Here is a 12120-nt window from a genome sequence, read left to right as displayed (position 1 = left end):
TGTCTTTGTCGTGCATTCAATTGAATATTGGTTGAAAAGGATTTGCAAATCATTGTATTCCGTTTATATTTACATATAACACAATTTCCCAACTCATATGGAAACGAGGTTTGTAAATAAATCACATGGTGGTATCTGCAGTGAATCAGGCAGTTACTTGTAATTAACGCTCATTCCTCATTAAGCTCAAAAAGATTATCCAAAATCTTGATTTAATCCAGCACAAGTTGTAAATACAAAATAAATCAATTTAAAATTAAAACAGAGGACGATTCTTACAAAACAGGCGGTGGAAATAGTGTTGATTAAAAAAAAAAAAAGTCTAAAATCTTTTTTTAAGCAACTAATCCAACAGATATGGAAACCCTCATTTAATACTCACACAGTTATTAATGCAATTGATATGACCCATTATTTCAGGCTTATTTCAAATAAATACTTGCTGTTTGTGAATACTTTTTCTCCATTACGGTACTCACCCTCAGGGCTGAGGGCGGAAAATGTTCATGTTTTTTAAGAGCAGGTGTGAATGTGAGTGTGAATGTTGTCTGTCTATCTGTGTTGGCCCTGCGATGAGGTCTCGACTTGTCCAGGGTGTACACCGCCTTCCGCCCGATTGTAGCTGAGATAGGCACCAGCGCCCCACCGCCACCCCAAAGGGTATAAGCGGTTATAAATGGATGGATGGATGGATGGATGGGTTTCAAACCCACCTTTTAGACTTGGCTATTACTTAAAGGGGAACTGCATTTTCCATCAGTGAGAGCTTTGAAGATGAAACGTGGCTGGGTCTTCCAGCATGACTATGATCCCAAACACACCACCCGGGCAACGAAAGAGTGGCTCCGTAAGAAGCATTTGAAAGTCCTGGAGTGGCCTAGCCAGTCTCCAGACCTCAACCCCCTAGAAAATCTGTGGAGGGAGTTGAAAGTCCGTGTTGCTCGGCGACAGCCCCAAAACATCACTGCTCTCGAGAAGATCTGCATAGAGGAATGGGCCAAAATACCAGCTACTACTGCGTGTGCAAACCTGGTAAAGACCTATAGTAATCGTTTGATCTCTGTTATTGCCAACAAAGGTTATATTACAAAGTATTGAGTTGAATTTTTATTATTGACCAAATACTTATTTTCCACCATAATTTGAAAATAAATTCTTTAAAATTCCTACAATGTGAATTCCTGGATTTTTTTTCCACATCCTGTCTCTCACAGTTGAAGTGTACCTATGATGAAAATTACAGACCTCTGTCATCATTTTAAGTGGGAGAACTTGCACAATCAGTGGCTGACTAAATACTTTTTTGCCCCACTGTATATTGTGCAGGCCTTGTTCTTACATAGCGTCTTGACTGAGCTCATTATATCTGAAAAAAAATAAAGGAGATCTACATTGATCTGCACCCCGCCCTTTGCCTGATTGTAGCTGAGATAGGCACCAGCGCCCCCCGCGTCTCCAAAGGGGATAAGCAGTAGGAAATGGATGGATGGAACATTGATCTGCAGTTGAAACTCTCATAAAGACAATCAGGTGCTGCGCAGCGGTAATAAATCATGATATAGAAAATCAGAATGTAGGTATGTAAAAGATTCAGTGTAAGTTAAGTTAGGAGCCCATCAAGCTACCTTGAGGGGAGAGTTGAAATGGCCTTGCTCCTCCCAGCGAAAGCCTTCGGGTGGTGGCTACGGTTCCAAAAGGTGGAGAAGGCCCGGTCCGGACAAAGCCTACCGGGCTTCCACTGCTACAACGATGCACCGGAGTACACAGCCTTACAACGAAAAGTGCGTGTCAGTCAAACACTAGTGGGTGACAATTGGCAGATCAGTGCTTATCTTGGCAGACACAGACCTTGGCGAGCCTTCTTGTTTTGTTGTGTAAAGATGCTGCTCCAAACGATGGTAGTTGTGGACCTGAGTGGGAACTGGGATTGGTAAGGAGTGACCGTGGCTTCCACTGTGACCTGTATAGTTACTCCCCGAGGACTCACCAGGCCTGCCAGTAACAGTCGAAAGAAACATCATTCCTCAAAGAACCAATTAGATAAGAGAGCAGGCTTGGTTGTAGTTTACTATAGCAAACCATTAGTTGACCATTGCAAAAAATAGACACATTTGGCACATTGGGGTCAAATACTCTTACAAACTTACAACACCTGCCATAAATAAGGTTGTTCTCTAACCAAAAATGGCAATATACAAAACGAAGACTACTGCAATGTACAGTATAATCCAGGCCAGTAGGAGGCCTGAGATGGGTGGTATGGCCTAAAATCTGTATTGCGATATATACTGCAGCCACCTACGATGAAGAGATATTGCACAAAATATTATTTGGCATATAAATGATAATAGGGTCATTTCAAAACAAGTAACAAAGGTCTGGATGCGGACATACTGTATTTCCTTGAATTGCCGCCGGGGTGCTAATTAATTTAAAACCTCTAATCACTCCTGCGCTTACCAAAGGCATGCGGTAAAAGTAAACATGCGCTAAATATTTTAAAACCTCTTCTCACTCCGGTACTTACCAAAGGTATGCAGTAAAAATTTGAGTGTGATGTAAGCTTGGACTTTAAATCCTACTGAATAGCTCTTAATCTTCTTCCCTTTATGCGATTTCAAATTACCGGTATTGAAATCAGCCTCCTCCATTTTGAAAATGATGACAGGGGAAGTGTCACTCGTGACATCACGAGTTTGACCAGGCGGTAATACCAAGCATGCGCTAATTATTTTGGGAAGCGAGTTTGACCCGGCAGTAATTCAAGGCAGGCGCATACTATATGCCCTGCGGCAATTCAAGGAAATACGGTAAGTGGTATTGTGTCATTTCTAGAGTTGTATTTCTTTGTCAAAACTGTTGTTAATCTACTGTTAATATATGGTTACTTTCTGTTATAGCATGGTTCTATCTATACTTCTGTTGAAGTGTAATCAACACTTGTTCTCCTGTTGTTTGGATACTCTACATTAATTGTGGGATATGCTATAAATTTAGGTAACGATCCAATACTAACGAGTTAAAAAGGTGGTTTTGGTCACACCAATGCTAATACTTACCGGTAACAATTTCAAGATCATTGAATGATGGCATTTTTGATCACAATTATAAATCAGAAAAAACAGTATGGCAGTGTAACAATAGCAATTAAATAATGTCCTACTATTGGCTCTGAATTAAATCATTTGATTTGTGCCCTTAAAGCTCTCCTTTGTCCAATGACTTATTTCCTAAAAGCAATGACCAAAATGTCAGAAGATTTTGTGATAATAAAAAATTTCCTTTCTAATTTGATTGAACTTCACTGATCATAACGGCGGTGCACTTTACTGTAGACGCGTTAAAAGCACAAACATTTATAAGGCGCTGAGTTGTTGTTGCTGTAACTTATTTGCAAGCGCAATGAAAAATGTTTTTAAGAGTATCAGGCAAAGTACGCATATTGATTCTTGACAACATATTAGCAATTATTACAACTAATTAATATGGAGCTGCAAACTTTCCAAAACTGATTACCTTTAACAACTAATATTTCACAGACATTTTCAAGGCGTATTCATACAGCTTTATTGAGTTGTAAGTAGTCAAATGAATATACACTGCATTTTCTGTCAGTGATGTTACCTGACACGACTTGGCGAGCCACTATAGGAGGGCGAGTGAGGTGGTGTTTTGGCTTGAACACACAAGCCAGTAGAAGTCAGCAGGGAGCTAAATAAGTGAGGGGGGCAGTAAGGATTCAATATGAGTATTTAATGTTTATTAAAACAAAGGAAGGAGAGAAGTCAAATGTTTTTTACCCGCTGTTCATTAGACTGTCCTGTAGCACTTTGCTCTCACTTGTCAGCTCTGCCGCTGTAAGAGATAACCACATTATCTTATATTTGTATTATCTGTTATTAGGACAATTTGCCTGCTTCATTTCACATCTGGGGGGAAATCCAAAGGAGAAAAAAGTCTTACTGTTGAAATGAGCAGGCACTATGACAAAGTCATCTGTGTCACAGGAGGAGGAGTTCTTGCTGCTGCCGCATCCTACGGAAGAATCTTTGAGAAGAAACCCAGTGGCCTCCTGAGTGGGAGAGGCCAGTGCTTTGGGACGCAAATGTTGACCCTCAGCAAGGGACTGCTGCAGAGGCAGGAAAGTATGTGTGAATAGTCTAAGGAGAACAACACAATGGAGTGAAATTGCATATGCAAAGGAAGGCTAATGAGGTGTCTACCTGGGTGGCCTTTTCACACCACAAAGATTTTATGTTAATCATTTGAAGACAAAACACACTGCAAAGATGATAAGAAACAAACCGGAGGAGAGGCCAGGTGAGAGGTGGAGGAGCTGCTGCAAGAGCTGGCAGACGCAGAACTTGGGAAGCAAGTCATCGTCACAGTCGGGGTTGCTGTGAGAGAACAAAACATGGATCAATTTAAAATAGCTATAACACAGAATGACATTACATTTGTATTAAAAGCATTCAAAAATTAAGATTAAAATAACTTTTATTAATAGAGACTGTTAAATACATTTTTTGATGGATGAGCTGGCAGCCTCCAAGAAAGGATGTGAAAAGAACTCATCTGTGGGTAACAAAATATACAGTGGGGGTTAGGACACAATTGGCAGATGTGAAGATCAATGATTAAAGGAACAACAGTTAATGCAACAGTATTTATAAACTAGTAGCACATTCATTGTACATATTTGGATTCTTAGACTAAATTATATTCAAACAATTCTCTAAAGAAATAAACTGATTTTTATTTTTATGTACAATAAACTTTCTGTGAAGTATTTTGTTTTTTCAATTTTATTATGCTGTCTTTTAATGCGGCTTTCTTGTATTGTGTTGCCGCATCATCTCAGCATTGTCATTTCCTGTTTGAATACAGGAAGAAGGTGAAAAACAAGAACAAAACATGAGGCTCAGACCTAAATCTGTAGTCATTCAAACGCAAAGACTGAACTTTCACAAAGCATTGTAAGGAGGGATAAACCCATTCTTTGTGAGAAGATTGAGAATGGTGAAGCAATTGCAAATGAAAAGTACTGATCGGGGTTACACTGCAAGGAAACAGGGTACGGTTATTGATAGAGATGTCCGCTGGCTTTTTTGCCGATATCCGATATTCCGATATTGTCCAAATCTTAATTACCGATACCGATATCAATCAATACCGATACATACAGTCGTGGAATTAACACATTATTATGCCTAATTTTGTTGTGGGGTGGAGTATACTGTAGCGTCCCGGAAGAGTTAGTGCTGCAAGGGGTTCTGTGTATTTGTACTGTTGTGTTTATGTTGTGTTACGGTGCGGATGTTCTCCCGAAATGTGTTTGTCATTCTTGTTTGGTGTGGGTTCAAAGTGTGGCGCATATTTGCAACAGTGCTTAAGTTGTTTATACGGCCACCCTCAGTGTGACCTGTATGGCTGTAGACTAAGTATGCCTTGCATTCACTTGTCTATGTGAAAAGCTGTAGATATTATGTGCCCGAGCTGGCACGCAAAAGCAGTGCCTTTAAGGTTTATTGGCACTCTGAACTAGCGTTTTAAAAAGTCATAAAATTTACTTTATGAAACAGATACCAATAATTTTGAAACCGATACCGATCATTTCCGATATCATCATCATCATCATCATTTATTTTTATTCCTTTCATGAAAATGCATATTTACAAGCTACGTACAATTGACACTTTCATTGGTTTTTTTCTTTTTTTTTCTTATACATTTCCATGATCAGAAAGGAGCAGATGGAAGAATAACATTCTTATATTTATCTGCCCCTTTTTTAACACAAATTACAATATTTTAGATGACTTTATAACTGTTCCCTACACCAACACCCAAACTCCCACATACTTTTCCATTTTCCTTTAAGCACTTTCACAATGACACGTCCAATCTAAATTAAAACTCAGTCTGATATAATTTCAGTTTTCTCTTTTTATAACTCTTTTTAAATACAAAGATATTCTTACAGCTTTTTAAGTCTTTGTTTAGAGAATTCCATGCTTTCACACCAACAACAGACAAGCACATTTGTTTCAAATTTGTTCGCGCTCTTGGATGTTTAAAGTCATACGGCCTTCTGTGGTTCTCATCTTCAGATGTGAACACAAATAACTTTTGTATGTCCTTCGGAAGAACTTTATTTCTCGCTTTGAACATCATTAATAGAGTATTCAATTCTACATTGTCTTTTAGTTTTAGTAATCCTGACCTAATGAAGAGTGGATTTGTGTGGTCTCTATATCCTACTGTAAAAATTATACGAATTGCTCTTTTCTGTGAAAGAAATAAAGGCATTATGTTGCTATAATATATATTTCCCCATATTTCTGCACAATAATTGAAATAAGGTAGAATAATTGAGCATTATAACATTCTCATTGTGTTGTATGGAAAACTATATTTAACCTTGTTCAAAATAAATAAGCTTTTAGATACCTTATTTTTCACATGCATTATATGAGCTTTTCATCTAAGATGACCCCAAGAAATCTAATTTCAGACACCTTCTCAATTTTCACATTGCTTATGGATAAACTAACGTCTATCTTGCTTTTATTACCAAATACCATATATTTAGTCTTTTCCAAATTTAAAGATAATTTATTTATATCAAACCACAATTTTAGTTTAACCATTTCCTCTTCAATATTATTGGCTAAAATTTTTAAGTCATCTCCTGAACAGTGTAAATTTGTATCGTCTGCGAATAATACGCACTGTAAAATTTTCGAAACCTCACAAATATTATTTATATATAAAGTAGGAGTGGGCAAATTAATGCGTTAATTACGAGTAAACTCATCAATCTATTAACGCCAACAATTATTTTATCGCACATTTGCGTATGTTGTTTACATGCTTTTATTTTGTTAACGCCTTTTCTTAACAAGATGGCAGCGCCCCGATGCGCTTCGGCTTCGAGGGGCTCTTGGTAAAGATGGAACATTTGGCAAAAATACCGGACAATTCTGCAGATTTCATGGCTGGCTTACAGTGTGGTCACTCCGGGATCACTTACGACCGCCAGACAATTCTGAATGTGGATAGATCGGGCCGTTTTGGACTGAATGACGCGTGCTTGCTAGACCGGCTAGCTAGCATGGGAATACTGCCTGTGAAGCAGCGGAGTATATGTGTTGTCTGTCTATTTATGAATCATGCAGACGAGGCGTGTTGGCTGAGTTCTTAACGTTTACTTTCAGAGCGTGCATATCACAACATACAAGATGCCGTCATGGCGACACAACCTATACCGGGCTACCGCGCATGCTCGTCACTCCTGTTACATGCTGGGTAGGGTAGTTCTTTTTTCCCCTGGCTCATAACATTACAATATAGTACCATGTATATGCGTTCAGTTTATCAAAGCACCAAGCAAACAGATATGGTCATAATTATTTTAAGTCCACTACGCAGAATAAACACAACATTATTAATATTGCTACTACGGATAATTTGATCAAAAATTCCCTAAAACAGCCCACTACCTATAATATAAGTTTTTTAAACATAAGATCCCTGATAAAAAAAAAATTTTCTGCTGTTACCTCAGAAATTGCCTGTTCAGATGTTATGATTGTGGCTCAGAGATTTGTATGTAGATTATATTTATTTTCCATAACAAACAGGATAACTTAAATACCCTGGCAGTGGCAATAAGCTTAAATGTTTGTATTTACATTTTTTGAGTTGATTTTCATAAAATTTCCTATTTAACTGCTACTGTTTAACAAGGACCGATTTAAATTGTGTTTGCACAACAAATGTTTTGGCGCTTTTGTTCATGTGGGAGAATATTCCAATAAAGGTGCACTACACACTACTTTTGAATTCATTATTGGGCTTTGCGTATACAATGCAGTTAATCGCGATTAATCAGAGAAATAGTGCGATTAACTTCGATTAAACATTTTAATCGTTGCCCAACCCTCATATAAAGTAAAAAGTTTGGGTCCTAAAATCGAACCTTATGGAATTCCACATTCAATATTCATACATTCTGACCTATGATCATCGATCTCAACATATTGCTGTCGTTGATGTAAATAACTGGTTAACCAGTCCAGTGCAACTCCTCTGACTCCATAAGTATATAATTTAGAAATTAGAATTTGATGATCTACAGTGTCAAATGCCTTATTTAAATCAATGAACACTCCTATTGTGTATTTATTTTGATCAACTGCAGTTGTAATCTCTTCAATAATGTTCATGATGGCCAAGCTCGTAGACCTATTTGATGGAAATCCATACTGATTTTCATTTAATGATTTATGTTTTTCAATAAAACAGTCAAATTTTTTAACAAACAGTTTTTCAAGCACTTTTGAAAATTGAGATAAGAGAGATACTGGTTTATAATTACCAAATGTATGTTTATCTCCGGTTTTAAATAAAGGTATAACCTTAGCTGTTTTCATACTGTCTGGGAAAACCCCTACTTTAAAAGAACAATTAATTATATAATGCAATGGTTTAATGATGCAATCAATTGTGTTTTTTTATTATACTCATGTCAATGCCCTTATTGTCTGTTGAAGTCTTGTTTTTTAGTATGTAAACCACAGATAATATTTCATTCTCAGTCACTTCACTAAGAAACATTGACTGCATAACCCTATTTTCCCTATTATATATATTAGATTTTAGAGCATTTATCTGCCAATAATATCGGCAGTCAGATATTATCGGACATCCCTAATTATTGACCTTGCCAGCCTGGGGAACCCTACTAATACTAGTAGTGTTTTGTTATCTACTGCTTTAAAAAACTTATAAGAATATTGTTTCTTACTTCATTCAAACCAATCAAACTGTCATAATCCGTCATGACTGTTTTGAACGTTTGTATTGTTTTCCTATGCTTGATGTTTATTTCTGTTTCAGTGTTATTATTTCCGTGTTTTCACTTCCTGTGCGCTTTCATTTCCCGCTACATCAACGCTGGTCAGAGCGCTGATTCCCCCACTTGTTCCTGTTCCTGGTTCTTTTGACCATTGTAGTCAAACGAACGCCGCTGGTTCATTGTCGTATGTTCATTAGTGGTGTTTGTGTATTTTTCAACCTATCTGGGAAATTTCCTGGGAAAATGGGTAAAAAGGGATTTTCATGTACGTTTATGTCAATCAGTTAAAAAATAAAAGACTGGACCAGAACTGATTCTCTTTGTATTGCTAGAGTGTGACTAACCAGTTCTACTTTTGTATAGGGATTGGAATTTATAATATTTTTCCGGTTCCGATATCACTTTCAATTCAAGGTAGTTTAGAGGTAACTTGACCTTACAAACCTTACAGTGAGGTCTTAAGATGCGCATACATAGCATAAAAACAACTTTTTTGAAAATAAATATAAGGAATTTCTATTCGTCTGTAGAACTCAACAAAATAAATCATGTGGAAATTACAAAAGAATGTAACATTTCGTAACATGTTATATTAACTTAAAACTTGTAAAGTGAGATATGTTGAGCCTTTTATTTGGTTTGATTTTGATGGTTTTGGCATACAGTTTATGAAAACCTTGATTTTAAAGTCTCAGAAACTGTAAGCTTTCAAAAACTGTAAGCTATGTCAGTACGCACGTCATCTTCACCCAGAAGAATCGTTAAGGGAACCGTTTGAAAAATGGCCAGCGATTACAAAGAATTGATAAACTGGGAACCGGTTCTGAACAAAGACTGTTTTTCAATTCCCCTCCCTACCTTTGTATATGTAATATTATATTGAATAAATGCAATTGTGTGCCCTCAATGATACAAAAAGCATGAGGATGTGTGAACAGCTGCCTGCCCATTTAGAAATATTAGGACCACTATTTGTCAAGATATTTACACAAAATGTGGATTTCCAGGAAAAAAAACAGGTTGACAAAAGACAAAAAAAGAAAAAAAATTGTGGGAAGGGGACGGTTTCTTCTGCCGAGTTTTTGTATCATCCACGGCCCACTGACTTATTCATGTCGGTGCTCCCTTGTTTTCTATCATTGAAGTAAGTTTTTACCTACACTTCACCTTACGTTTCTGGGTCCTGGGGTCATGCCACAAGCCATCATGAACTACCGTGACACAAACACAGCTATCTTCCTGATTTGATCTCTGTATCAGCCCCTTTTAGGCAGCAAACTGGTTGGGCACTTTGCTTTACATTGTCAAGTAGGGAAATCAATTTTCTCAAATGCTTTTAAACACAAAAACTATACACTAAAACCCAAGTAATACAAACAATACTGTAATTATCAAATTCCACATGATCAAAAATTGATTTACCATGCACCATGCACATCCAAGTGCTAAAAGTACACAAACAAGCCTTCCATGTTCATGCCACTCGTTATCTGCTATTTTAGTGCAGGTTTGCATCAAACACTCGATACGTTTACAGTCTGTTCACCCACCAAAGTCCATGCGGTCGTTGTGATTGCGCTGTAGCAGGCCCCGTAAGAGATGCCTCAAATGGCTGGAAGTCTCTCTGGGAATGCTGAAAAAGGCAGGACAATAATCACTCTGTGCTGCTGGGTTTTTTAAAGAACTAAAGGAGGATAGATAAACTCAGATAAGAAAATGTAGCTCCACTTTTATCCTCAAAACTTATGTTCAACATTTGGTATAGATGTGGTCATATTACAGCAGATACTTACTTGGGGCTGAGGTTCTTGTTTTTCTCATAGAACATCCTAAGATCCTGGGGACTGCTTGCCTAGAAGGTGACAAAAACGTTAAATAGCAAAATATTAAATGGCAGTCTGGTGTCAAATTGTGAGGCGAGAAAGAAGAGCAAGTACCAGAAACATTGTAATAATGTTGCAACAGAGCTGTGGAAGTTCAGTTTCAAGGCAAATGCTTGAAATTAGTTTCTAAGACATGATTCTCAATAGACGACCAAACCTGCAGAGGGTGTTTTACCACTTAGTGAACTGACATTTCATTAACTTTGAAGCTGACATGTCACAATGGAGCTGTAGGTAACACCATTAACATTCATGTGGAGTTGTGCATGTTCTCCCAGGTGAAGTCCAATATTTGCGCTCTCTTAGCTCTATCAATGAGGAGCTAGGGAAGGAGTACTTAATTTATTAGAGCATGTCTCATTGTGTTCATTAGAATGCCAATACCTTTAGCTTTCATACAATGTTTATTTATTATTTTTTAGTTGTACTGTAGTGTACTCAATAGTGTTACCTGGAAAGGAGCCTTCCCAGTCAGGCACTGGAACACAATCGTTCCAATGCTCCACAAGTCGGCCTTGGCGTCATAATTTTGGGACATAATGACCTCAGGTGCCTTGGAAAAAATTAGAAGAAAAAAAGAACTAAGATCAATACATTCATTGGTCTCTAATAGCTGAGTAATGAAGTGATTAAGCATGTATTTTATTATAAAGCACTGGTTTAGATACTTGGATCTGCCTCATTATAACAAGGTCACAGCGCAAAGCAACAAGGATTTAGATTCAGTTCATTGTGTTTAGAGAAGTGTCATTAAGACTTTCAACTGCTTGCTTTTTGAAGCTTGCATTTATGTGTAAAAACAGACTATACTCTCACCATGTACATAGGAGAGCCACAGAGTGTTGCGGCCATCATGTTGTTCTGAAGGTACCTGGCGAAACCGAAGTCCGCTGTGAAGAGAGTTGAAGGGTTGAGACACAAGTGTTTAAATTAGGGATTACATGACCTCAGATTTTTTAACGACGACAAGTCCTTGAGGAGGTCATTTATTTTCAATGTGTATGTCAATTTGGACAATATCTTGCCTTCTCTAAACAGACATACATTATAGAAGTTATATTCAATAGACCAGAGGTCCCTAAACTATGGCCCGCCAGCATCCACAATCTGACCCACAAGACTTTTCAAGTAAAAAAAAAATGCATTTTTATTTCATTTTTATAAATCAGTCCTGTCCAGCCACTCAGGCAAAAATATTGTTAACGTCAGATGTCCATATGTACTATTTGATGGAACCTTGAGGAACACCCCTGATTGAATCTGAAGTAAACAAGCTACAGCAACACCTTAGTTACATGAATCACATAAAAAAACATTTGTAACCGGCAAAAAGAAGACTTCAAAGGGACCACCTTAGTTATGTCAAAAACAAGTTTG

At 37.5% G+C, this 12120-nt stretch overlaps 1 protein-coding gene across 1 annotated transcript in view; it reads right to left on the bottom strand.

Moving 5' to 3' along the window:
• Positions 1-12120, bottom strand: part of ulk1b (unc-51 like autophagy activating kinase 1) — a 69776-nt gene that overhangs the window by 23920 nt on the left and 33736 nt on the right. Inside the window, exons 7-17 of the mRNA XM_061876702.1 lie at positions 11560-11633; positions 11195-11296; positions 10654-10712; positions 10411-10493; positions 4522-4575; positions 4306-4397; positions 3964-4129; positions 3801-3855; positions 3625-3711; positions 1849-1992; positions 1626-1768 (exon numbers count right to left, since the gene is read on the bottom strand). Coding sequence (XP_061732686.1) covers positions 1626-1768; positions 1849-1992; positions 3625-3711; positions 3801-3855; positions 3964-4129; positions 4306-4397; positions 4522-4575; positions 10411-10493; positions 10654-10712; positions 11195-11296; positions 11560-11633 — 1059 coding nt within the window. The remainder of the gene's footprint in view (positions 1-1625; positions 1769-1848; positions 1993-3624; positions 3712-3800; positions 3856-3963; positions 4130-4305; positions 4398-4521; positions 4576-10410; positions 10494-10653; positions 10713-11194; positions 11297-11559; positions 11634-12120) is intronic.

Source organism: Nerophis ophidion, linkage group LG17, assembly GCF_033978795.1.
Source record: "Nerophis ophidion isolate RoL-2023_Sa linkage group LG17, RoL_Noph_v1.0, whole genome shotgun sequence".
Classification (NCBI taxonomy): domain Eukaryota; kingdom Metazoa; phylum Chordata; class Actinopteri; order Syngnathiformes; family Syngnathidae; genus Nerophis; species Nerophis ophidion.
Note: the sequence above shows the minus strand (reverse complement) of the source record. Positions and strands in the feature narration are given on the sequence as shown.